Here is a 25,781-nt window from a genome sequence, read left to right as displayed (position 1 = left end):
TATAATAGGCAATTAGTTTGAACGGCACTTTGTACACTGTTTTTTTTTCTTTCCCTCAAAGATCACCATTTTTAAAAAATAAATTCTGGCTACCTCTACCTCTATATATTTACTATGAACATCAGATCCAGGTAGCAGAAATCCATAAAACCCCTGGCTGATACAAAGAGAGGCAGAAAATATTAATCCCTCATTGCCATCTAATGGTCATCCTCTATTTTTTACAGCTCAAGAAAATAAGTCTTAGTTCAAGGTTTAGATCTCCGCTTTTATAACCAGGTACAGCAATAGGCTGTGATAGGCCTTAGAATTCCAAATCTTGCCATATTTTGGAGTTGTTTTACAAATGCAAATGAAAATCTGTGATTTTCAGATTTCTAAAAAGTACTTCTTTATGCAGTGTCTGATTAATTATTATTTATCCCAATAAAATGATGTATTATTAGTCATTTAATGGGGATCTGGACAAATTCGTTATTCGGAGACTATTATGCCACAAATATATCGGGAACACAAGAATTCTTAATTAGAATTATCTAGCTGTGGGAATTTTTGGATAGCAATCTCAGTGCAGCTGGAAGGTACTCAATTTGTTTAAAGCATGATTGATTTCTTAATTAGACTTTTTTAAAATAATGATAACAGTGACTTGTTTATTAATAATCTTTCTCACCTAGTTGTGGTTCTTTGAAAAGACACTCACCAAACTAGCTGTGGAATTGGATCACTTGAAGTGGATAGAAACTTGAAATAAAGCATTTAAATGCTTCTTTTCCATGGGTCTTTCTGAAATGGCTTTAAAAATAATATATATTCACCCATTCAAATTGTGTATGTATAGTGACTTGATATTATTATATGACAAGGACCTTTTAGTTTAGAGGCCCTAAATTTACATTATAATGTAATTATAATAGAATGTTATAGCATAAATTTATTCTTTATAGAACATGCTTTATTCTATATCTGTACTGTGTTTAGCTATAACTGCATAATATATAAAACTCCTACTACTACTAATGACTAAAAGGATTCTCTACATTCAGAGATAATCTGCCACTGAGCACCAGCTGCTGAAGGATAAGTGGTTGGCCACTATTAGAGAACTGAATTAGATTTTAGCCTAGCAACATTTCTCTCTGTTGTGTCTATTATTTTTCTTGTACCTTTCCCCTTCAGTTCTTCTTCTCCAGTGCAGTAGACATATTTTCCTGCCAGGAAAAATAACTGCCAGCTGAGGATAATGCCAAAAGAATCTAAGGAGGAGAATTACAGTCCATGAAAGGACATGGCAGAATAATATTAGCTTGCCGTTATGGGGTCCAAGTCTATGTGTGTGTATTTGTTAGAGAATCAAAAAGAGCTGGGGAAAAAGAATGTTATAAAAATAGAAGAGTACAGGTAGTTCTCAACTTACGACCACAATTGAGTCCAACATTTCGGTTGCTAAGTGAAACATTTAAGTGAGTTTGCCTCATTTTATGACCTTTCTTGCCAAAGTTGTTTAGTGAATCACTGTAAGGTTCTACATTTAGGCAAGAAAAACCAAATGCACAGGTATAGTATGGGGGGGTACCTTGCTCAACAGTAGTGACTGTGAGAGGGATCTTGGAGTCCTAGTGGACAGTCATTTAAATATGAGCCAACAGTGTGCTGCAGCTGCCAAAAAAGCCAACACGGTGCTAGGCCGCATTAACCGAGGGATAGAACCAAGATCACGTGAAGTGTTAATACCACTTTACAATGCCTTGATAAGGCCACACTTGGAATACTGCATCCAGTTTTGGTCACCACAATGTAAAAAAGGTGTTGAGACTCTAGAAAGAGTGCAGAGAACAAAGATGATCAGGGGACTGGAGGCTAAAACATATAAAGAACAGTTGTTGGAATTGGGTATGTGTAGTTTAATGAAGGGACGCGGTGGCTCAGTGGGTTAGGACGCTGAGCTTGCCGATCAGAAGGTCGGCAGTTTGGCGGGTCGAATCCCGAGTGCCGCGTAACAGAGTGAGCGCCTGTTACTCGTCCCAGCTTCTGCCAACCTAGCAGTTCGAAAGCACGTAAAAAATGCAAGTAGAAAAATAGGGACCACTCCGGTGGGAAGGTAACAGCGTTCCGTGCGCCTTTGGCATCTAGTCATGCCGGCCACATGACCACGGAGACGTCCTCGGACAAGCGCTGGCTCTTCGGCTTTGAAACGGAGATGAGCACCGGCCCCTAGAGTCGGAAACGACTAGCACGCATGTGCGGGGGAACCTTTACCTTTACCTTTAGTTTAATGAAGAGAAGGGTGAGGGGTGACATGATAGCAGTGTTCCAGTATCTCAGGGGCTGCCACAAAGAAGAGGGAGTCAAGCTCTTCTCCAAAGCACCTGCAGGTAGGACAAAAAGCAATGGATAGAAACTAATCAAGGAGAGAAGCAATCTAGAACTAAGGAGAAATTTCTTGACAGTTAGAACAATTAATCAGCAGAACAACTTGCCTCCAGAAGTGGTGAATGCTCCAACACCGGAGGTTTTTCAGAAGAGATTGGACAACCATTTGTCTGATATGGTAGGTTTCCTGCCTGAGTAGGGGGTTGGACTAGATGACCTCTGAGATCCTTTCCAACTCTGTTATTCTTTTATTCTGTAGTTGTTAAATTGGTCAAATTATTGTTAAGTAAATCTGGCTTCCCCATTGACTTTGCTTGTCAGAAGGTCACAAAAAGGTGATTAGGTGACCCCCAGGACACTGCAACCGTCATAAATATGAGTCTATTGCCAAGCATGTGAATTTTGATTACGTGGTCATAGGGATGCCACAATGGTCATAAGTGTGACAACTGGTCATAAGTCACTTTTCTCAGTGCCGTTGTAACTTTGAATGGTCACTAAACAAATTGTTGTAAGTCGAGGAGAACCTGACTCTGGAGCATTGTTAGATGGAATTCGCTTTGGGCTGTCCTGCTCTGAAAACCAAACTTATCAAAAAAGACAAGACATCCAAATTGTGCAGAGAGGGTGACCCCATTGTGAACTCGCATAGTAGGCAACCCAAATAAAACATTAATGTTCAGAAACATCCTGTTGACAACCAAGTATATACTGTCAAGGCCATAGGTTTTCCAGTTACAGGGATGTGAAAGCTGGGCCATGTCAAAAGTTGAACGAAGGAGAAGCAAATAGGGGGCAAACTGGAGAAAATTGCTGAGAATATCCTAGAGACTGAACAAATCATTTGGCCCTTGATGAAGCAATGGTAGATTACTCATCAGAAACACTGAAAAGGAAGCTAAAGTTTAAACAGTTTGAAACACAAAAGGCAAAGACAGAAATCATTGGAGAAGACCCCAATACTGGAAAATGGAAGGCAATTGAAAAAAAAAATGTACGGGCAGTCCTCTACTTACATTTGGCAACCATTGGAAATTACAATGGTCCTGAAAAATATGACTTGCACTTATGGCTGCTGCAGCATCCCCCAGGGGTCACAAGATCAAAATTTAGGCTCTTGGCAACAGGCATGTATTTACGATGGCTGCAATGTTCCAGGGTCATGTGATCGCAGTTTGAGACCTCAGTTGGCGTGTGACAGGCAAACCCAATGGGGGAAGCCACATTCAATTAATGATCACAAGATTCCTTTAACAGCTGCAGTGATTCACTTAACATAGAAAAAAAAAAGGTTGTAAATTCAGTTGTGACTCACTCAACAAGCCCCTAGCTTAGCAACAGAAATTCTCGTCTCAAGTATGGTCTTAAAGTTGAGGACTACCTCTACAGAGAAGACATGGTGGCTGGATTTCTGGACCCAAGCATGACTTTACGAGAACTCAAAAAGAGCCAGCTCCTGACACCCAGTCTTGGACAAATGAAATCCATCAAGTCGTGAACAATTGGAACGGTCTGAACAGAGGTGAATCCCACGGTGCCTGATGTTACAATACTATACAGTAGCTTCTACGGTCTCTAAATAAGATGTTATGCCTGAATTTTGAGCTGTACACTCAAAAACCTATTTATTTGAGCAATCTGACCTGGTCTGATGGGTTAGGGTTGGGGTTTTAATATATTTCAATTATTGTTTTAAATTTTAAATTTTGGGCATTATATTTAATCATTTTTTAACTTTTGTATTCTGTTTTTTATATTTATTGCCCTGTACACCGCCCTGAGTCCTTCGGGAGAAGGGCGGTATAAAAATATAATAAATAAATAAATAAATAAATAAATAAATAAATAAATAAATAAATAAATAAATAAATAAATAAATAAAATGTATGAGCACAGGCGTGTAAACACACTGAAGCTGCCCCTTTCTCCCCATTCATCTTTTTTTGGTGAGATACAGGCAGAAATCCAACAGGTGACTCTTTTATCCCTCCCTCATGGCCCAGAAGGGAAGGGAAAACCATTACAGGTAGTCCTTGACTTACAGCCATTTGCTTAGTGACCATTTGAAGTTACGGCGGCACTGAAAAAAGCGACTTGATTACTGTTTTTCCTACTTAAGGCCATCGCCGCATCCCCATGATCAAAATTCGGACGCTTGGCAACTGGTTCATATTTATGACGGTTGCAGCCTCCCCGGAGGTGGTGGTGGTGTCACGTGATCCCCTTTTGCGACCTTCTGACAAGCCAAGTCCATGGGGGAAGGCAGATTCACTTAACAGCCGTGTTACTAACTTCACAACCGCGGCAATCACTTAACACTGTGGCAAAAGGAAGGGCGTAAAATGGGCCAAAACTCGAGTCAACGTCTTGCTTAGCAATGGAGGTTTTGGGCTCCACGGTGGTCATAGGTCAAGGAAAAAAGATGTCGAGACTCTAGAAAGAGTACAGAGAAGAGCAACAAAGACGATTGGGGGACTGGAGGCTAAAACATATAGGGAACGGTTGCTGGAATTGGGTATGTGTAGTTTAACGAAGAGAAGGGTGAGGGGTGACATGATAGCAGTGTTCCAGTATCTCAGGGGCTGCCACAAAGAAGAGGGAGTCAAGCTCTTCTCCAAAGCACCTGAAAGCAGGACAAGAAGCAACGGATGGAAACTAGTCAAGGAGAGAAGCAACCTAGAACTAAGGAGAAACTTCCTGACAGTTAGAACAACTAACCAGTGGAACAACCTGCCTCCAGAGGTGGTGAATGCTCCAACACTGGAAGTTTTTAAGAGGAGACTGGACTGAAATGGTATAGGGCACGGGTCGGCAACCCGCGGCTCCGGAGCTGCATGCGGCTCTTTGTGCCGTCTCCTGCGGCTCCCAGCCGCCCGGTGCGCGCGCACCTCTTCGAACGGGCAGTGGTGCGTGCGCACCTCTCCAAATGGAGAGTGGCAACCTCTCCAAGCTGCCGCCGTCCCGTCTGGAGACCTGCTGCGTTCATCAAACATTGACGAACACGGCAGCTGTGCAAACGGGATGGCGGCGGTTTGGAGAGTGCGCGTGCACTCGCCAAACCGCCGCCATCCCGTCCGGAGACCTGCCGCGTTTGTCAAACATTGACGAACACGGCAGCTGTGCAAACAGGATGGCGGCGGTTTGGAGAGTGCGCGTGCACCTCTCCCAAGCCGCCGCCGTCCGGAGACCTGCTGACATTTGGGGAGGTGCGCGCGCACCTACGGTTGTTTGGAGAGGTGCGCGTGCACCTCTCAGAATGGGTAGCGGCGCCACTTCTTGCTAAAGCTGCCGCGGCAAGTTTGCAGGCTGCCGAAAGCGGCAGCTTTGCAGACGGGCCGTCGCGCAACTGGGAACCGGTTCCATCAAAAAAAGGCAACCGCGTGCGTCCGCACATGTGCAAGAAAAATGCGTTTTGCGCATGCGCAAAACATTTTTTGCACATGCGCGTGCATGGACGCACGCACGCGGCTCCCACTTTTTTTAATGTGTGATGGAACCGGTTCCCAGTGGCTCTTTTCCTTTTTCGGGTTGCCGACCCCTGGCATAGGGTTTCCTGCCTTAGCAGGGGGTTGGACTAGATGACCTCCAAGGTCCCTTCCAACTACTTCTTCTTCTTCTTCTTATTATTATTATTGTTACTCTCCCCCCCCCCCACACACACACTGTGTCTGCCTCGCCTGGCAGCTTACTGGCAAAAATGAACCGGAGGCATCGACCTAAGGGAGCCGCCCGACCCTCTCGAAAAGCCGGGCGTCTCTCAAGCGAACCCCCCTCCCCAGCACTCACCCTTTCCCCACTTCCCTCCTCTGAGGCGTCGGGCCAGCCACGCGCTCTCTGCTCCCACCCACCTGGCCAGAAGCCAAGGGCAGGGCGAGGAGAACGTGGTACGCGCAGGATGAACTAAATTTGTATTAAAAAGGGAAAAGGAAGGAAAAAAAAAGCAAGCAAGCGGGGGCAGTCCAGAGGAGAGGGAAAAAAAACAACAACAACACCCAAAACGTCAGAAGAAATCCTGCGCGCCAGGGAGACCGATCGGCTGCTGCACCCCCGGCCCGGCCCTGCGCTGCCAACAGGTAACTCAAGCCGCCCGGCTGGGTGGGCGGGAAGGAGGGAAAAGTTGCGAGTGGGTCGTTCCGAGACCGATCGAAGTGGGAGAGAGAGAGAGAGAGACAGAGAGAAAGAGAGAGAGAGAAAGAGAGAGGGAGGGGTGCGAGGTCTCATCGCCTTAGACTCGGCGAAGGCGGGAAGGCAACGAAGGACAGCAGGCGATCGATCGCTCTACTCTCTGGAAAAGGATCGGGAGAAGGGAGAGAAACGGCGCCGTCCTATCAGAAGGCCGACCTACTCGCTCCCCTCCCCGCCATCTATTCTAACCCGCTAGATCCCCCCCACCCAATCCTTTCTCCAGCTTTTCTCGCCCGCCCACCATTCTTTATCATTCGCGCCTTGCTGCCTTGCTTTCCGGGCGCGGGTCGTTGCCTTCGCTGGAGGTGGTTGTTGTTGTTATTATTGTTGTTGTTGTTGTTGCTGCTATTATTATTATTATTATTATTATTATTGTTGTTGTTGTTGTTGTTGTTATTGTTATTATTGTTATTATTGTTATTATTGTTATTATTGTTATTGTTATTCTCAGTGCTTTTTTTGTAAAAGAAAAAGGTGCCGGAACTCACACGTGTCATACAACCCACCTTGCCTACCCTACAAGGTTCCATCCAAAAAAGGTGCCGGAACTCCGTTCTGAGCATTCTATGACAAAAAAGCCCTGGTTATTGTTATTCTTGTTCTTGTTGTTTATTGTTGTTGTTGTTGTTTGGCACCGTATTTTGGCTAGCCCGTTAACAGCAGTCGTACAGAAAAAATAGAGTGTCCGAAGATACCTTTTGCTTCCATCCCTCCATCAACTTTTCATTTAAAATTATTGGGGGGGAGGGGGAGGAACTGGAATAACCATCTCCCGAATCCCCAAATTTCAGCCAATCGCGATTCTTCACTGATTTCCAAAAGGCTAATTCTTGGGAGGCAAGGGGGACGTCGGAGAACGAGCAGAGGAGGAGGCTGGGGTGCGAGAAAGAAAGTTTGGCATAAAATAAACTTTTAGGCCGGGCTTTCAGTTCTGCCCTTATTCCGCACCTAACTGTACTGGGGAAAAATCTGGGTGTGAGAAGTTGTAAGGAAGGGAGTGGACGCGTAAGATGCTCCGGGTGTATTAAGGTCTGTGGCATTCCTCACTTCTGCCCTTGCCGTTTGTTGGAGCTGCTGCTAAAAGTTGCCATTCAGCAACCTCTGGAAAACCACAGATTCCCCACATCTAGATTTTGTTCTTCTTAAAATGGGTCTCTTGTATCACAATCAAATGCAAAACCCAACTCACTTATTGTTCAAACACTTGCTGTCCCCTGTTAATTAACTTAAATACAGAGAGCTTTGGAAAAGGGCCTTGCAGTGAAAATGCTGGATTTCATGCAGATCGCCTTATAACTTTTAAGATTTAAATACAGTTAGTCTTCAAGTTAAAACCCCAAATGAGACCAGAATTTCGGTTGCTAAGCAAGGTGGTTGTTAAGTATGTCACGCCCAATTTTACCTTTTTTGCCATGATTGTGAAGTGAAGGCAGTTAAGTGGTTGTTAAGTGAATCTGGCTTTCCCCATTAACTGTGCTTGTCAGAAGCCAGTTGGGAAGGTCCCAATGGTGATCACGTGACTCTAGGATGCAGCAATCATTGTAAATACATGCTGGTTCCCAAGCACCCAAAATTTTGATCACATGATCATAGGGATACTGTGGAGGCTGTAAGTGCAAAGAATGGTTGTAGATCACTTTTTTGACTGCCGATGTAACTTCTAACTGTCACTAAATGAATGGTTGTAAGTCAAGGATTGCCTGTAGAACTTTAATGTACAGTTGCAAGAAAAAGTATGTGAAACCTTTGGGATTACGTGGAGTTTTGCATGAATTGGCCATAAAATGCGCTCTAAACGTCATGTAGGTCACAATAGAAAAACACAGTCTGCTTAAAATAATACTACACAAACATTAGCTGTTGTCATGTTTTAATTGAACATAACATGTAAACATTCACAGTGCAGGGTGGAAAAAGTATGTGAACCCCTAGCCTAATGACTTCTCCAAGAGCCAATTGGAGCCAGGAGTGAGCCAACCTTGACTCCAATCAGTGTGATGATATTGGATGTGTTGCTGACAGCTGTCCTGCCCTTTAAAAACACACACCTGTTTTGGGTTTACTGGTCTCAAGAAGCACTGTCTGATGTGAACCATGCCTCGCAGAAAAGAGTTCTCAGAAGACCTACGATCAAGAATTGTTGACTTGCATGAAGCTGGAAAGGGTTACAAAAGTATCTCCAAAAGCCTTGATGTTCATGTGTCCACGGTAAGACAGACTGTCTACAAATGGAGAAAGTTTAGCACTGTTGCTACTCTCCCTAGGCGTGGTCGTCCTGTAAAAATAACTGCAAGAGCACAGCGCATAATGCTTAATGAGGTAAAGAAGAATAGAGTGTCAGCTAAAGACCTACAAAAATCTCTGGCACATGCTAACATTTTTGTTGACACATCTACAATAAGGAAAACATTAAACAAGAATGGAGTACATGGGAGGACACCACGGAGGAAGCCATTGCTGTCCAAAAAAAATATTGCAGCACGTTTGAAGTTTGCAAAAGAGCACCTGGATGTTCCACAGCACTACTGGCAAAATATACTGTGGTCAGATGAAACCAAAATTAAGTTGTTTGGGAAAAAACACACCACTATGTGTGGAGAAAAAAAAGCACAGCACACCAACATCAAAACCTCATCCCCACTGTATAACATGGTGGAAGGAGCATCATGGTTTGGGGCTGCTTTGCTGCCTCAGGGCCTGGACGGATTGTTGTCATTGATGGGAAAATGAATTCCAGAGTTTATCAGGACATTTTGCAGGAAAACGTACGACCATCTGTCTGCCAACTGAAGCTCCGCAGAGGATGGGTGATGCAACAGGACAATGACCCAAAGCATACAAGTAATTCAACAAAACAATGGCTTCAACAGAACAGAATACGCCTTCTGGAGTGGCCCAGTCACGTCCTGACCTCAACCCTATTGAAATGCTGTGGCATGACCTTAAGAGAGCGATTCACACCAGACATCCCAAGAATATTGCTACACTGAAACAGTTTTTTGAAGAGGAGTGGTCCAAAATTACTCCAGATCGCTGTGCAGGTCTGATCTGCAACTACAGGAAATGTTTGGTTGAGGTTATTGCTGCCAAAGGAGGGTCAACCAGTTATTAAGTCCAAAGGTTCACATACTTTTTCCACCCTGCACTGTGAATTTCCATCTTATGTTCAATTAAAACATGACAACAACTAATGTTTGTGTAGTATTATTTTAAGCAGACTGTGTTTTTCTATTGTTGTGACTTACATGACGTTTAGAGCGCATTTTATGGCCAATTCATGCAAAACTCCACGTAATCCCAAAGGGTTCACATACTTTTTCTTGCAACTGTAAATCTGGAGCCCAACGCACACATAGTCAGAAAAAGGACTCATTGGCTATATATTTTGCTGAATAACTATGTACAGGATATTGTGCGCTGGAAACTATGCAAACATCTCTTCAAATACAACAGTGCTTGCTTTTAAGCTTATGCTGCAACTATTCAAGTTTTCCCTTTAGTTTTTGCAGGGCAGGGAGTGTTGCTAAGTTTGCAGAACTTATTTTTGTACGCAGTTACCTTATAATTATGCAGTGTTAAGCATCTTTGCAGAGTAACCAAACTTTCCAAGAACTGGGGGCCTTTTGATTTAGCAGTCACTTAACTCTTTCACAGCCATCCTAGCCTAGCTATCCTCTGATCACCTCCTGGACTGGAGAAGGTTGTTTACTGCCTGTGTCAGGAAACTCCAATTACTTGGTGGGGAATTAGTCAAGGAAGGGAACGCCTTTTTCGTCTGAAAAACGTCACTTGGCAGTTATGTCCATGTGAAGCAGAAAGCAGAAGAGAATTTTAACAATCAAAGTTTAGAGAATTTCTGTTTACATTACAAATGAAGGAAATGCCCCTTCGAACATAATATTGCCGCATTAATGAAGAAGCAGATCTGAATGCAAAGGCCATCACATGGTAGTTAATGAGATCCGCTAAACTGCAGTCCTATTCTGAGTTGACATATCTGTGGTTATCCTCTTGTTTACACTCATATTGTCCAATTGACCTCCCCCTCCCAGATATATTTGGACTACACCTCCCAGAATTCTCAGCTATAGAAGACTTAGCTCTCTCAGCCCACCAGACTGGGTCTCTTATTTTATTCTGAAATAGGGATACTTAACCCAGAGTCCATAGAGTTGAGTGTCCACGCATAGATTTCACGGGTGTGTGCGTTTGTGTCCGTGGACTTTGATGGGATAACATTTACAACTGATTTCACTATTTTATTTTATACATATAAAAACATGTTTCTGAGAAGCAGCTTGTAGGTTTCACCTGGCTCACAAAAAGGGCCCAAGCCACAAAAGGTTAAGAATTGTTCAAAACATGACATGAAATGTTTTCTCAAAGCTCAGGAATTTGAAAGCCATTAGTAAGACTTGACCCCAAAATGTTTTCTTGCTAGAGGAGGACAACAATGGTGCTATTGTTGTCTCCCACTGCTCAGATGAGATTTTACAAGATTTAGGCCACTTCCATTTTTTTATTTAAGTAATAATATATGCCTCCCAACTCAAAATCATATGATTAAAGCTCAGAGAATTGGTCATCTATGCTAGGAATGAGTAACATCCCAGATATTGTCAAGTCAAAAATTCCAATGCCTCATTGTTGACCAAGCTATGGGTGGGGTTGAGCTACAATTTTCAACAGCCCTGGCCAGCACATTCAATGGCTAGAGCTGAAAGACACATTGGACTCTCCAAAACAATTGAATTAATGGATTAACCATCTTCCATTCATAAGTTGAAGGTGATGAATTATACATAGTCCTTGACTTACAACTATTCATTTCGTGACCAAAATTAAATGAAAAGAAAAAAGTGACTTATGACCATTTTTCACACTTACGACCATTGCAGCATCCCCATGGCCACATGATTAAAAATCGGATGCTTGGCAACTGGTTCATATTTATGATGGTTGCCAGTTTCCTGGGAGATCATGTGATCACCTTTTATGACCTTCTGACAAGCAAATTCAATGAGGAAGCCAGATTCATTTAGCAACCATTTTACTAACAACAACTGCATTGATTCACTTAATAACTATGGCCTGAAAGGTCATAAAATGGAATAAAACTCACTTTACAACTGTCTCACTTAGCAACAGAAGTTTGGCCGAGAGTCAAGGACTACTGTATTAAATCTGTTTTGAATGCCAGATTAATGTGTACATTATTTTTAATGTTCATCTTAAATTGCAAAGGAGGAATGCAACCCATATATTATGGCCAGAATATGGTCATACAAGTAAACTTACTAGAGAATCAGATTTGCTGTTAATGGAATACCTCGTGATAAATTTGACAGTGTGGAAGAAAAAACACAAATCTGAGTGATGTGCCTCATCCGCGAAGCCATATCGTTAGGGGAACTTTGGCACTAAAACAAACGGGGGAAAACAGCGGCTAGCAATAAGAATCAGATGAGAAAAATGTTCACATTTATTGCTCAATTATAAACTCAGTTCCAGATTTCCTTTCTCTGCTCTGCACTGCCTACTACAATGTTTTTCAGCTTTAGCCATTTTAAGAGTTGTGGGTTCTCCACTGCTGGAGGCCTTCAAGCAAAGTTTGCACAACTGTTTGTTTGAGATGATACAAGATCTCCTGCCATAGGCAAGGGGTTTAAGAGTAGAGGACCTCCCAGGACTGTGATTCTATGATTCTAAGACTTGTGGACTTCCACTCTCTGCATTCTGAGAGCAGAAATCCACATGTCTTAAAGTTGCCATGGAACACTGGATTCCCTCTTTGCCTTTTGGAGGAAAACAAACCGTTTGTGAGTGTGTGTGCACATGTGCAGTCTTGATGGGACTGAAAAGGGCGGCAACCTATCTAGGCAATTGCTACCCCTTTCCACCTCCTCCTTCTTGCCCACAGCTCACATAATTTTTAAACATCTGGATCACATTAAGCCAGGCTTACAGCCACAGGAATTTAAACTAGCTGCAGGAACCCCAGATTCTGCTTTCTCTGACGTGGGGCAGGAGGAAGGAGGAAATACGTTGCATTTAAGGAAGGGCTTCAAAATCTGAGCATCCTGAGGCAATTTGGAATAAACTGGCTAAGGTCTGGGTAATGGGAGAAAATTTTCGTTTCCCCCCCCCCCTTTGGATTTGAGATTTGTGAATCCTTGGGAAGTGATATGGGGACGGCTGGATAATAGAGAGAAAGCTTCTGAAAAGCAGAATCCGGAGAGCGCAGAATTTATCAATTTGAGGAGACACAGTGGGATTAATGTTGCTTGGGAAGACAGTAGTTCCTAGTTGCTTTAACCAGCCACGAGGAAGGAGTAAGCTTAATCTATGTTTTTCTTCTCTCCATTCAGCTTCCAGAATGAGTTTCCTTCTCTTTGCGGTCACAGCCCTCCACGTTCTTATCCTCATCTTACTCTTCGTAGCCACCTTGGACAAGGTAAGAAAGAACTGAAATATCCCAGTGTTTAATCTGCAGGTTCAATGTTTCGCTTGAGAGCTGCTTAGCTATTCTACATTCCCTTCCCTTCTGTGCCTAGTACTGTTATGCTACAATTCCCAGAACTGTCCAGCCATCTGGACTTCACAAGGGGTGCTTCATGATTTTAGTAAGCTTGACTCTAGAGACCATTTCCTCTGACTCTTTGATGAGGTACCAGGTTTTAATCAAGGATAGTAAATAATTTTTCTCAGCATTTCACTTGAAAGGAAAAAAAACATAACTATCAGGCATGAAGAATCAGGACCACATGTTAAGTTGCAGTTAAGCTGATTTATTGCTCATGCCTACGTACAAGAATCTAGTCAACTAATGATCAGCACTAAATTGGTGCTAGATAAGAGTCAAAAGAGTTCAGGGGGAGGCTGGATTTGGAACATTTGTGGGAACGTAAGGACTCCAGGGTGATTGCTTCTTTGACTCAACCTCCCCCCACCTTCTGCGTCTTCTCCTACGTCAGCAAGCCATTCTAACCTCCTTATATATTTTAGTATGTGCTCATCACCTGTTTATTCAGGAGATAAAATGTTTGCTGCGAGGATGAAGGTCTTACACATACAGTAATGTGGGTTGGAATTAAGGAAAAAATGCTGAGCAACTTACTTCCACCCCATCATCACTATCTGTTGCTGAAAAAAATAGATAAAAACGAAGGACATAGTGAGGTAGTTGGCTTGATTTCACACTTTTTGCATGATAAGCTTGGTCACCATCAAACCACCCCAAGTTATGTGGTAGCAAGTCTGGTGTCAAGAGAAGATGGAAAACACTACTTCATTTTTCAGTTCAGAAAAATAAGAAATTGATCTGCTTTGATTGAAGGCTAAGGATGAGAGGAAAGCTATGTCATCTGGTTGTTTCCTTCAAGACCTGGTTAGCCAAAGACTTTGAGCCAAAGCTAAAGGACAGCTAAAGGATATTCAGATGTGCCCCAGATGATCTTGGCTTCTACACATTTATTCGTCTCTCTATTAAGAATAATAAGATTTATTCGCAAGTTAAATATCTGTGAGGAATTCAAATAAACTGATCGGAAGAGAATCCCTTGAAAATGCCAGCCACATTTTTTTATTCAAGATAATTGCTCCTCAGATGTCAAGAGCAGAGCCTAAGAGAAGGCCACATAGACACTTCAAAGAATCCCCAATGACATTACATTTCTGCCTGAAATTCTTCTTGCTCCTTGCATTTCTAATTGGTGTTTGTTTCTCTCCAAAAGAAGAATATATTTACACATCTGTAAACACACTTATTTGCACATGTTTTATGTTTTGGGAGAGCCCTCTTAAATGGTAAACAAAAATGCATTTGGGAAACAAATGCCAACTAACAACTCTGACTGGGAATATGATACAGCCTGAAAAAGTTTTATGAGCTCAATTTTTTTTAGCATTGTTTTTTGAAGTACTGTATTTTTCTTTTTCTTCCCCTCCTTTAAATTTGAAACAGATTTCTTTAAATAAAAGAAAGATTGTTCTATTCTGCTTTATACTGATCCCAAAGAAAATGTCTCTATCCTCATATTTTGTTAGTCTGACAACTAGTTTGGGGAAGATTATTGATATTAACCCCCTCCGATTTAAGATGGCTTTGTGTGTGTGTGTGTGTGTGTGTGTGTGTGTGTGTTTTGAATGGTGAATTGTCAGTGGCTGCATTTTGAACCTCTGCTGGGGAGACACTCTCTTGAGCAGAGAAATCTGTGTCTCTTTCCTTGCTTCAGGAATCTCTGACAAATCCTTCAGGACTAGTAGTTTGTTGATTTAAAAAATTACAGAAGCATGCCTGTTAACACAGGAAAAGGCTGGGTTACAACCATGAATCCTGTTTCCATTTTGAACTATTTGCATATATGACTTGTTTAACTCATTAATATTTTTATCTTGAATGAGGAATCTGTACCTTTCCAACAAAACAACATAAGCCAAAATTACCCACACAGCTGAATTCCTCCAGACAGTGTTTTTCAACTTTGGCCACTTGAAGATAGGTGAACTTCAACTCCCAGTATTCCCCAGCCACCAATGCTGGCTGGAGAATTCTGGGAGTTGAAGTCCACGCATCTTAAAGTTACAAGGTTGAGAAACCCTTGCCTTAAAATATTAGTGTGTGTTTGTGACATTTGCTGGATACATTATATTGTGTCCCCTGTTGTATCACTTGGGGTGAAAGTAATTTATTTTTTCCTTTTGTTCTCTCCCCCTGAAACTTTTCCCTTTTGCTGCTCCCCAAACTTGGCATTTTAGTAGTACCGTAGATTAGGGTTGCCACTAATTACACCCTCAGGAGACTTAAATACAGGTAGTCCTCGCCTTACAACCACAATTGAGCCCCAAATTTCCATGGCTAAGCAAGGCAGTTGTTAAGTGAGTGTTGTTCCATTTTACGACCTTTCTTGCAACAGTTGTTAAGTGAATCACTGCAGTTGTTAAGTTAGTAATACAGTTGTTGAGTGATTATGTCTTCTCCATTGACTTTGCTTGTCAGAAGGTCACAAAAGGGGATCACACGACCCCTGGGACACTGCAACCGTCACAAACACTTGCCAGCTGCCAAGTGTTCAAAGTTTGATCAAGTGACCATGGGAATACTGTAACAGTCGTTAAGTGTGGAAAAAAAGATCGTAAGTCCCTTTTTTCAGTACTGTAGTACTTCGAATGATCGCTAAACAAATGTTTCTAAGTCGAGGACTGCCTGTAATTGTTTTCCCTTCCTTCCTTCCTGGCCATGGGGGAAAAAGAAGAAGAGTCACCTGTTGGATTTCTGCCTGTGTCACACCGAAAAGATGACTGGCGAAGAAGGGGCAGTCTCGGTGCTCTCACACTCTTGTGCTCATGTTGCACAAGGGATGCTGCATGGTCATAAGTCAGTTTTTTCAATGCTGTTGTAACTTTGAACGGTCACTTAAAGGAATAGTTGCAAGTCGAGGATTACCTGTATATGACATCTTTAAAAAAAATCAGAAATCCCGCTGTCCACTAAGAGAAGGAAATGAAAGAACAGAGAAAGGGGGGGGGGCAGAATGGCCTCATACCAGGAAAGAAAAATTGAGAAGAGAGACATTCGGGGAAGTTATAGGGAGACAGAGAAATTCAGGAATGTGTGGCAGCCTCCAGGACTTGGCTCTGTCACCACCAGACTGCACATAAAACCAATTAGAGAAAAAAAACTTGAAGAGAAAAAGTTGCGGAAACATATTTTGGAAAGCCAGAACGTTTTCAAATGCTTCTTGTTCCCTTGCGTCAATTTTGCCTCCCACAGGATGGGGAAACAAATGTTACAATTACAGTACGGGCACTCCTCAGTTATGACCGTCATGAAGCTTCCCCATCATGGTTGTAAGTCGTGACCGTCATAAAATGGGTCTTTCACACGACCGGCTCCATTTCACAACCTTTTTTGCAGTGGTCGTTAAGCGAATCACCATGGTCGTTAAGTGAACCGATGGTTTTTGTATAAAACCAGAAGTGCTGATTTTGGGCAAAACTGTTGTAAAAGGCAGTCACGTGGCCATGAAAAAAAATGCAAATGTCTGTAAATGTAGCTGTGTTGCTGAGTGCCCGAGGTTTGGTCATATAGCTGTGAGGAGGCGACCGTCAGAATTTTGAATCCAGGTCATAAGTAGCCTCAAGGTAGGTCTATTTGAACTTCGACTGGTTGCTAAGAGTCCAGTCATAGGTTCAAGGACTACCTGTACAATGTGAAGTTCAATTTCAAGGATTCATTCATTCATTCATTCATTCATTCATCCTATCTATCTATAGAAGCAACCTGGAGTTAAGGAAAAATTTCCCCAGTGAGAACAATAAACCAATAAACCAGGCTTGCTTTCAGAAATTATGGGTGCCAATCACTGGAGGTATTTAAGAAGAGATTGGACAACCACTTGCCTGCTTGAATAGGGGGTTGGACTAGAAGACCTCCAAGGTCCCTTCCAGCTCTATTCTTATCTATCTATCTATCTATCTATCTATCTATCTATCTATCTATCTATCTATCTATCTCCCTCCCTCCCTCCCTTCCTCCCTCCATCTTGCCAAGCTGCAGTTATTACAACTAATGTTGGCTATTGTTTTCGAAGTACCACACTCAACCCTCTGCTCAATAAAGACTTATCTGTAAAATTACTGGTGTTTCAAAGGGCATGGTGGAAACAAGATTTTATTTGGACTCCGCAACCAGTTATGGTTTGGAGCCGGTTTATTAACCTTCATTCACCTATTTGGAAAGGTGCCTCTCTTCGGCTTCATCTTTTCTGTCCTAACTCCTTGTCTTTGCTTCTTCTTTTTTTGTTGTTTGTTGTTGTTCTAGTCATGGTGGGTTCTGCCTGATAGAGAAACAGTGAACATCTGGTATGAATGTCTGATGGAAAACCACCACAACTGGACATGTCACCCAGTGTCTGACAGTAGTGAGTATATATTGTGTGTTTTGTGGAAATGGCCCAGGACCATCCATGTGAAGCGCTAGTCTAGGGAAATCAGGAGATTCAGGCAGTTCAAATGAGTATAAAGATTGAGGGCAAGAGAAGAAGGGGACGACAGAGAATGAGGTGACTGGATGGAGTTACTGAAGCAGTAGGCGTGAGCTTAAATGGACTCCAGAAGATGGTAGAGGACAGGAAGGCCTGGAGGAATGTTGTCCGTGGGGTCGCGATGGGTCGGACACGACTTCGCAGCTAACAACAACAACAACAACAACAAAGATTTATTACAAGCTGAAGCTCTCTGCAAGAATCTGAGCTACTGATGGTTAAGGGAAATGAGCGGGAATTAAGAAGGTATTCAAGGCGGGCTGGATTTAGATCTCTTGTGGGCGCACAAGGACTCGTGACTTACGATGCGTTTGAACCCTCCCTCGGGCTCAGCCTGGTCAACTTCTACAATCTTCAGGAAAAGGTGAAACTTGGCAAGAGGGTGGAAAGAAAGTTGCACGCTTGGCCCCCATCCTGCTTCAAGATATGGATGCATTTATGGAGCCTTCCCCAAACCAGGCGCCCCTCAGACGTTCAGCTCCCAGAATTTCCCAGTAAATACAACTGAAACAAGTTTAGCCATTTGGGCTGCTGGGAAATTTACTGGAGAAGGCAGATTGGTTAAAGATCTGCTCTTAACGGTCTTTTCTCTTCAATGGTTTCTTTCCCCAGAATGGCTTCACGGAGTCCAGGCGTTCATGGTGTTAAGCCTTCTCTTCTCCAGCTTGGCTTTCATTATTTTCATGTGGCAGCTCTACACGATGAAGCGGGGAAGCCTGTTTTATGCCACAGGGATTTTCCAGATATTGACTGGTAAGGGTCCCATTTGAACGTTGCAAAGTCATAGAGCAAGAGAGAGGTGGTAGCACAGGGGTGTCAAACTCAATGTCATTGAGGGCCGCATCAGCATTGCGGTTGCCCTCGGGGGGGCCGGGGGTGTGTGGCCTGGGTGGGCGTGGCCTGGGTGGGTGTGGCTTGAGTGCGTATGGCCTACTGGGTGGGTGTGGCCAGCTCTACATCATTCGCATCAAGGGTGCCTATGGGGGCCTGGGCAGGAGTGGGACAGATCTGAGTGTCTCTGGCAGAAGGAGGGTCTCTGGGCCAGGGCCAAGGCAATGGGGGCCATTCCCTCACTGTTTCCAGGATGGCTTTGCGGGCCACATGAAACCACTTCGCGGGCCGGATCCAGCCCCCGGGCCTTGTGTTTGACATATCTGTGGTAGCATCTACAAGGAAGGAAGATTGGGACGGAGTTGTGGGGGAGTGGAGGTTTCCATGTGCAAGACGTAAACAGCAAAGGGGTGTTTGCATAGATCTGTGTTTCTCAGCCATAACAACTTGAAGGTGTATGGACTCCCAGAATTCCCCAGCACGTTAAGGTCTAACTTAATCGGAACGATTTCCAAAGTGTTTAGCTACTTTGTTACAACCCTGGATGAATCTGGTTATGCTCCATTTTGCCCAAATTATCTTTTTTAATATAAAGACCTTGCAAGCCCCAGTTAAGAAGTGGAGCTCAGGAGAAGGAAAGCTTGGCTCTTCAAATAGCCTTTGGAGGGGTGACTTTTAAGAGGGGTGGACTTCAACTCCCAGAATTCCCAAGCCAGAATTGCTATCTGAGGAATTCTGGGAGTTGAAGTCCATCTGTCTTAATGTTGCCAAGGTTCAGAAACACTGATCCTAGCTAATTCCAATCAGAATTACCAATAAGAAGTTGTAGTTCAACAACATCTCAAACCCCATAGGTTTCTCACCACTCTGCCCACTTATCTCTAGTGATGCTGGGATGCCTATTGCAGATCCGAATAGGCGGCTGGTGGGATTTTGCACTATGTAAGAATTGTCTATGTGGATGGGAAGGATGTAATTATCCTTTAGGTTGCTTGCTGAAGATGGGGAAGCAAGATGGAGCTGTAACTTGATCCTAATTCACCTTTTTTTGCTTCCTTCCCAGCTGTCTCGGTGTTCACAGCTGCCTTGATCTATACTATCCATGTGGACACGTTCCAGCGAGGGCGAACGCCTGGCGGCTCTTACGGTCACTGTTTCGTACTAGCCTGGCTGTCTTTTCCCTTGGCCCTTATCAGTGGGATTGTCTACATCCACCTTCGGAAAAAAGAGTGACTGACAATAAGGAAACCTCTCCATTTATCTTGGAAGGAGACTTGTTCTCCTTTCAATTTAGCTATGCGTTCATTCTTTGCAGTTTTTGAAAGCACTCGTAGCACAAAATTCTATGCAATGGGTAACTTGATCCATGGGGGTTCTTGCACTGTAGGTGCCTGATTTTCGTTTGCATACAGGTAGTCCTCGACTTATGACCACAATTGAACCCAACAGATCCGTAGCTAAGCAAGTCAGCTTTGAAGTGAGTGGGGCCCCATTTTATGACCTTTTTGCTACAATTGCTAAGCGAATCACTGCAGTTGTTAAATGAACCACGTGGTCGTTAAGGGAATCCAGCTTCCCCATTGGCCTTGTTTGCCGGAAACCAAATGGGAAAGATAGAAATGATGATCACATGACCATGGAATAGGGCAACTGTCATAAATACATGCTAATTGCGAAGCACCCAAATTTTGATCAGGTGACCATGGGGAGGCTGCAATGGTCATTAAGTGTGAAAAGCGGTCGTAAGTAACTTTTTTTTCAGTGCTGTTGTAACTTCAAATGATCAATAAACAAATGGTTGTAAGTCAAGGACTACCTGTATTTTTATATACCTCCCATGATATGGGAAGTTAAAGGTGTGCCATCATACACTGGGCATTTCTTTAGTCTCTGAGAGGTTACCATGAATTTAATGCCTGAATATTTTGCTGGCAAAATGATATGACATCATGCCATCCTATCAGCCTATTCTCCTAATAACTGGAGAAAGGTTTTCTTCTTCTTTTTTGTAATTATGTACATGTACATTATAGCCCCCTTTTACTTTTGCAAATGAGGGAACAATATATTCCTCCTGTAGTGGTTTTTTTTAAAAAAATAATAATCTCCCTTTTTGATAACCTGCAGTATGGCAATCAACCCCTCCAACTTTTTTATAAAATCAATTTTTATTTGAAATACATATTTTAATGGGAAAAACATGGAGGTGCATTGGTAGTGTAGATATAAAATATATTTCTTTTTTAAGTTTTTGCAAACGGAAGGCAAACTGAAATACAATGTAAAAGGATTCTCGTGTTTGTTTTTTAAACTCATTTTAAAATAGAGGTTAAATAAGAATCTGTTTTATAATGTGTTGGTTTTATTGCAGATATTACTGTCTTTTCACATTTGCCTCTTGGGAGATAAAATACCGTGTGGATAACATTCCTATTAAATTGCAGTTGGAAAATCACTGAACTTTTTAAAGTTTGAAGAACAAGCCACAGGGGTCTGCTTATTGCTTGTTCAGAAAAGTTTCTAATCATCTTTTTAAAAGTGTCCTCTTATTATTGTATATGTAGGAGCATTTGTGAGGGAGGTCAAAAAAGTCAAGATGGCAGTCATGACTATGCAATTGATCTTTTTGTATACAGCACTTATACAAAATTACTGAGCTTCAGTTATGCACTTGCTATTATACAGCCATTTCTACTTTTTTTTTAAAAAAAAACCCTCCATTCCCAGAGATTAGCTTCATCCAATTTTTGGAATACTTCCTTTTCAGAATATTCTACTTAGGAAAAAGTCAAAAGGGAAAATAATTACTTTTAAATAGACTTGTGGGATAAATAAAGGATTTGTTCAATGGGATATTCTTTATTTTGTATCTAAGATCTTTGTTACTCTTTCTTAAAACACCAACTTACTTTATAGTACAGGTAGCCCACATTTAGGAACCAAAACTGGGGCTGGCAACTCAGTAATTAAGCAAAACAGTTGCTAAATGAAAACATGACTGCTTGTGATCTTACTTCAGCTTCCCTTTGCTTTACAAATCTGTAAAGGTCATAAACATAGAGAATTGACTGCGAAGTTACTTTTTCATCACCATAACTGCGGATGGACACTAAATGAGGTGGTCGCTAAACAAGGACTACCTATAACTTTGCGTAACTTTATTCAGTGAGTTACAACCAATTGTAACAATCTGTTCAGTGGATATACATTGGCAACAGTATTTGTTCCCACTCACATTAAAATACATCAAGTTTTTTTTCTCTAGCTTTTTCCAAATGTTTCTCCCTGTATTCTCAACCTCCTGGCTGAGAATTACAGGGACTGTAGGCTGCATATCCAAAAATCTGCAGTTTAAGGAATGTTCACAAAATTATACTTGTGTACCATCTTTCTTCAACAGGTTTGCTCTTCATTCAACTTGATTGCTAGTGCCAAAATTGATGGTTCCTAGAAATGTCCCTTTTTTGTCTTTTTCCAATGGCTTTTATATTTTATACTTATTTTAGAAATTAAAAAGCAATGAAAAGAGTTGACAGAGCTGTATCTTCCTTCTTTGGTATGGCAAATGCTTTTTTACTCCCAACTCCAGAGCTGTGGTGGCAGCACAGTGGTTAGGATGCAGTACTGCAGGCTGACTCTGCCAACTGCTAGTCTGTCTGGCTCAAGGTTGACTCAGCCTTCCATCCTTCCACGGACTTGACTCTGTAATCCTCTTAGAGAGGGCTGTAAAGCACTGTGAAGTGGTATATAAGTCTAAGTGTTCTGTACCAGCCTGCTACCGGCCCTGCAGAAAAGGCAGGGACAACCCCTTTACAAACGGCAAGAGGCTGGAATTACGCCTGCCAAATTTATAGCTACAAAAACAAACAAGACACAAGCCAAGAAACAGGAGCTTTAAGAAACACGAACTATCCAAGCCGTTGCCTTCAGCAAACCAGCCCTCCCCACACATTCCACTTATATAGAGTTCAGGGTGTGGCTTCTCTCTGCCTCCTTCCGAGGAGCCCCATTGCCTTCCTCTGTTTACTCCTAATTGACTGCCTCCTGCGTCGGGCGTCCTTGAACAGGGCCAGCTGTGGGTCATCTTCATCCATGCTGTCAGGCTCACACAGCTGGGTCTCCGTGGTGACCAAGTGGGAGGGGCCTGGCTGAGGGCTCTCATCAGCAAGATCTTCAACCCCCTCAGCAAGCTCTTCAACACCCCCCTCCTCCTCCTCTGAGTCGTCCGACCCAACTGCCGAACCCACAGGCTGACCCTGAATCACAACACTAAGTCCTATTGCTATTGCTATTCTCTTAGGTTTTCACAGGGGAAGCTCGTAGTTAGAGGAGACCGTGAAAGATTATGATTTGGGTAGCTCTTGTTTAGTAAACACAAAGTGACCATCAGCTCCGTCGCTAAATGAGGTGGTCACTAAGCTGAAGATAGTGCGACTGCAACGGGCTTGCTTCTATTTGGTCGTTAAGTGAATCACAATGGGTGCAACGTAAGGTGTCACATGACCGCAACTTCTGTGTCCTCCATTACTTTTGCTTGTCAGAAGCCAGTTGTGAAGCATGAACAGCAGTCGTGACTGCAGGATGCGGTGGGGTCCATAAATGTGCCCTTGTTCCAAAGTGCCCAAATGGTGACTGTATGATTGGGATGCTGTGATGGTTGTGCAACAGAATTTGTGTCAGCTGTCTTTAAAAAAAATAATTGTAGCTTTGACACTGAACGAGGCAGTCGGTAAGCGAGGATTACATGTAGCAAATTGCAATTTAAAATATAATCCACACAGCTAGTATCAAGGTTAGCCAGAATCCCAGTTGCTGTTGTTCATTCACTACCTTGCAGTCTAACTGGGCAAAGTACTTTTTATTTACAGGAGGTCCTCAACTTACAACAGTTCATTTAGAGACCCTTCCAAGTTACAACTGCCTTGGGACAAAAAAGTGACTTATGACTGTTTTCAACACTTAATGACAGTTGTAGCATCCTCATGGTCACATGATCAAAATCCAGATGTTTGGCCACTGGCGTATATTTAGAACGGTTGCGGTGTCCCGGGGTTGTGTGATCACTTTTTGAGACCTTCTAACAAGCAGTCAACGGGGAGTCAGATAGACCTAACAACCGTATTACTAACAGCTGAAGTGATTCACTTAACCACCGTGGCAAGAGGTCATAAAACGGGGCAAAATTCACTTAACAACTGTCTCACTTAGCAACAGAAATTGAGGGCTCCCTTGTAGTCGTAAGTCGAGGGCCACCTGTCTCGTGGCATTTGAACATTAAACTGCTTACAAGCTTCACCACAACCGTATTATTTTCATAGATAGGAACCAAGCGGTGGACCAGCTGATTCTCGGGTCCCTCGCATAAAATGGAAACGAGTTGCTTTTGGCCTGCCTGTACAGTGTAATTACTGGACTGTCTGCCTCTGATAAAGTAACCTACTCCCATCCATATTAGGCAAAAAGTGCAGCTTCAAGTCTATGGAGGGTGCTAATTTGCCATCTGGCAAAGCACAGACCTGTGCCTGGGAATGAATAAATATTTAATCTTGTTGAGATCTGAAGATTCTATCCACTGCCAAGCATAAATAGGAGCTGCCTTTTCGTAGGAACACAAGCAATCTTAGGAATAATAGAGCTCAGACTTACAAAAAAAATTGCACTAAAGAGGAGTTACTAGCCTGGAGGTTTCTGCAAGAGGACAAATGGTTGCTGGCTACTGCAGACTATTAGCCCTTTGGAAAGCATCAGTGGTGGGACTCAGATATGTGAACAACTGGTTCTCTCGTGTGGATGCCACTTCCGGAAGTCCATTCTGGGCCTAGGCAACAAAAAATTAGCTACCGGTTCTGCCAAAGTGGGTGCGAACCGGCTGAATCTTCCTCCCTCCCACTGGAAAGCATGCTTGTAACATTCAGTGCAATTGCTGAATTTTTTAAGTCACCGTTTTTCAAACTTAGCAACTTTTAAGATGTGTGGACCTCCAATCCCAGAATTCTCAAGCTAGCTGGGGAATTCTGGGAGTTGAAGTCCACACCTTAAAAATGGCTGCGTTTGAAAAACATTGCTTTAAACAAGCAGGCAGTAATACAATGCAATTATTGTTTGTTCCGTAGAATTTTCCATCCCAATCTGTTGTTCTTCAGTGCAAAAATATGTTAACCATTATTAATAGTTTGGGACAGAGGTTCAGATAAAAAGATCACCTCACCAATGTAAACAAGTTGCCTCTGTTTTATATCTGCTATAAAGAAAGCTGGGATCATGTGTCTTATCACAAGATTTAAATCGCAGCGGTTTTGATCTTGGGGTAGATCTGATAGCAGTTAATGCTTGCAGTTTCCCTCAAGTTGTGCAGTTTGACTTTATAATTTCTTGACAGCAATATGGCTAGTTTTGCTACTACCACATCAACTTTTTTCAACTATCCAGTCTATAGCTCGGGAATCTACTTGTGGTCTCCCATCCAAGTGCTAACCAGGAATCTCTGTTTACCTCTTGACAAAAAGCAATATATTCATATACACATACTATAATTCCAAAGGGTTATTTTAGATTTTGCTCATTCTACCGGCTTGGGAGAGAACAATTCAATAAAAAAAAAGGTCAGGCGAAGATTGACGTGCAACAGTGGAGGAAATAATGAGAGCCAAGTAGAGAGAAGACTAGAAATTGAAAGATTCTGCAAGAAGTAAGAGTAGGAATTGACAAACTATTAAAAATAAATTGTGGTTTGGCATATTTGGGGTGGGGGTGTTCCCATGTGGGTGAATGTTAGAAGAAACCAATTTCACCTGTGGCATCAAAGCGCAATGTAAGGTTTACACGTCTTAAGAGACCTGGAAGCAGCTCAAGTCAATCCATCCATTTATTACAACTATACCAGGGGTAGGCAACCTCGGCTCTTTTATGACTCATGGACTTCCAACTCCCAGAATTCCTGAGTCAGCATAGTTGACTCAGGAATTCTGGGAGTTGAAGTCCATGAGTCATAAAAGAGCCGAGGTTGCCTACCCCTGACCTATACAAGTTGATTCATCTCTCTCTCTTTTAAAAAAAAACCCAACATCTAATGAGCAAATGTTAAGCAGGGTGTGGAAACATTTTCAACATTGTTGGAACTGCAAAGAGCTGCTAAAGGAGATGGCCATTAAACAAGGATTGCCTTTGTTGAGGAAAAGGCAGAGCTGTTATTGCTTTGAAATCAACCATTGTTTTGCCCCGATGTCAAATTCTAATATAATATCTTATAAGGGTATTATTGGGGGCTGAGTACCTGCCAACTCAAATCAAAAAGAAACTGCCCCTATGATACTTATACGGACCACGAGACACCACATGATCAGTTTC

General features: G+C 42.6%; 1 protein-coding gene across 3 annotated transcripts in view; it reads left to right on the top strand.

The window, feature by feature from the left end:
* Window positions 1-22,487, top strand: part of EMP3 (epithelial membrane protein 3 (MAM blood group)) — a 36,189-nt gene extending 13,702 nt beyond the window's left edge. For 2 of the 3 annotated variants that reach the window (XM_083376534.1, XM_083376536.1), the window contains 4 exons: window positions 12,927-13,012; window positions 17,381-17,480; window positions 18,216-18,356; window positions 19,498-22,487. In XM_083376534.1, the coding sequence (XP_083232660.1) occupies window positions 12,927-13,012; window positions 17,381-17,480; window positions 18,216-18,356; window positions 19,498-19,667 (497 nt within the window). In that variant the 3' untranslated portion in view covers window positions 19,668-22,487. Of the gene's footprint in view, window positions 1-6,142; window positions 6,447-12,926; window positions 13,013-17,380; window positions 17,481-18,215; window positions 18,357-19,497 lie in introns of those variants that run through there. The other variant, XM_083376535.1, reaches the window with a different exon arrangement.
* The last annotated feature ends 3,294 nt before the right edge of the window (window positions 22,488-25,781 follow it).

The sequence above is a fragment of the Vipera ursinii genome (assembly GCF_947247035.1).
Source record: "Vipera ursinii genome assembly, chromosome: Z".
NCBI lineage: Eukaryota > Metazoa > Chordata > Lepidosauria > Squamata > Viperidae > Vipera > Vipera ursinii.
The sequence above is the reverse complement of the archived record's forward strand: the minus strand, read 5'-3'. Positions and strand labels throughout refer to the sequence as shown.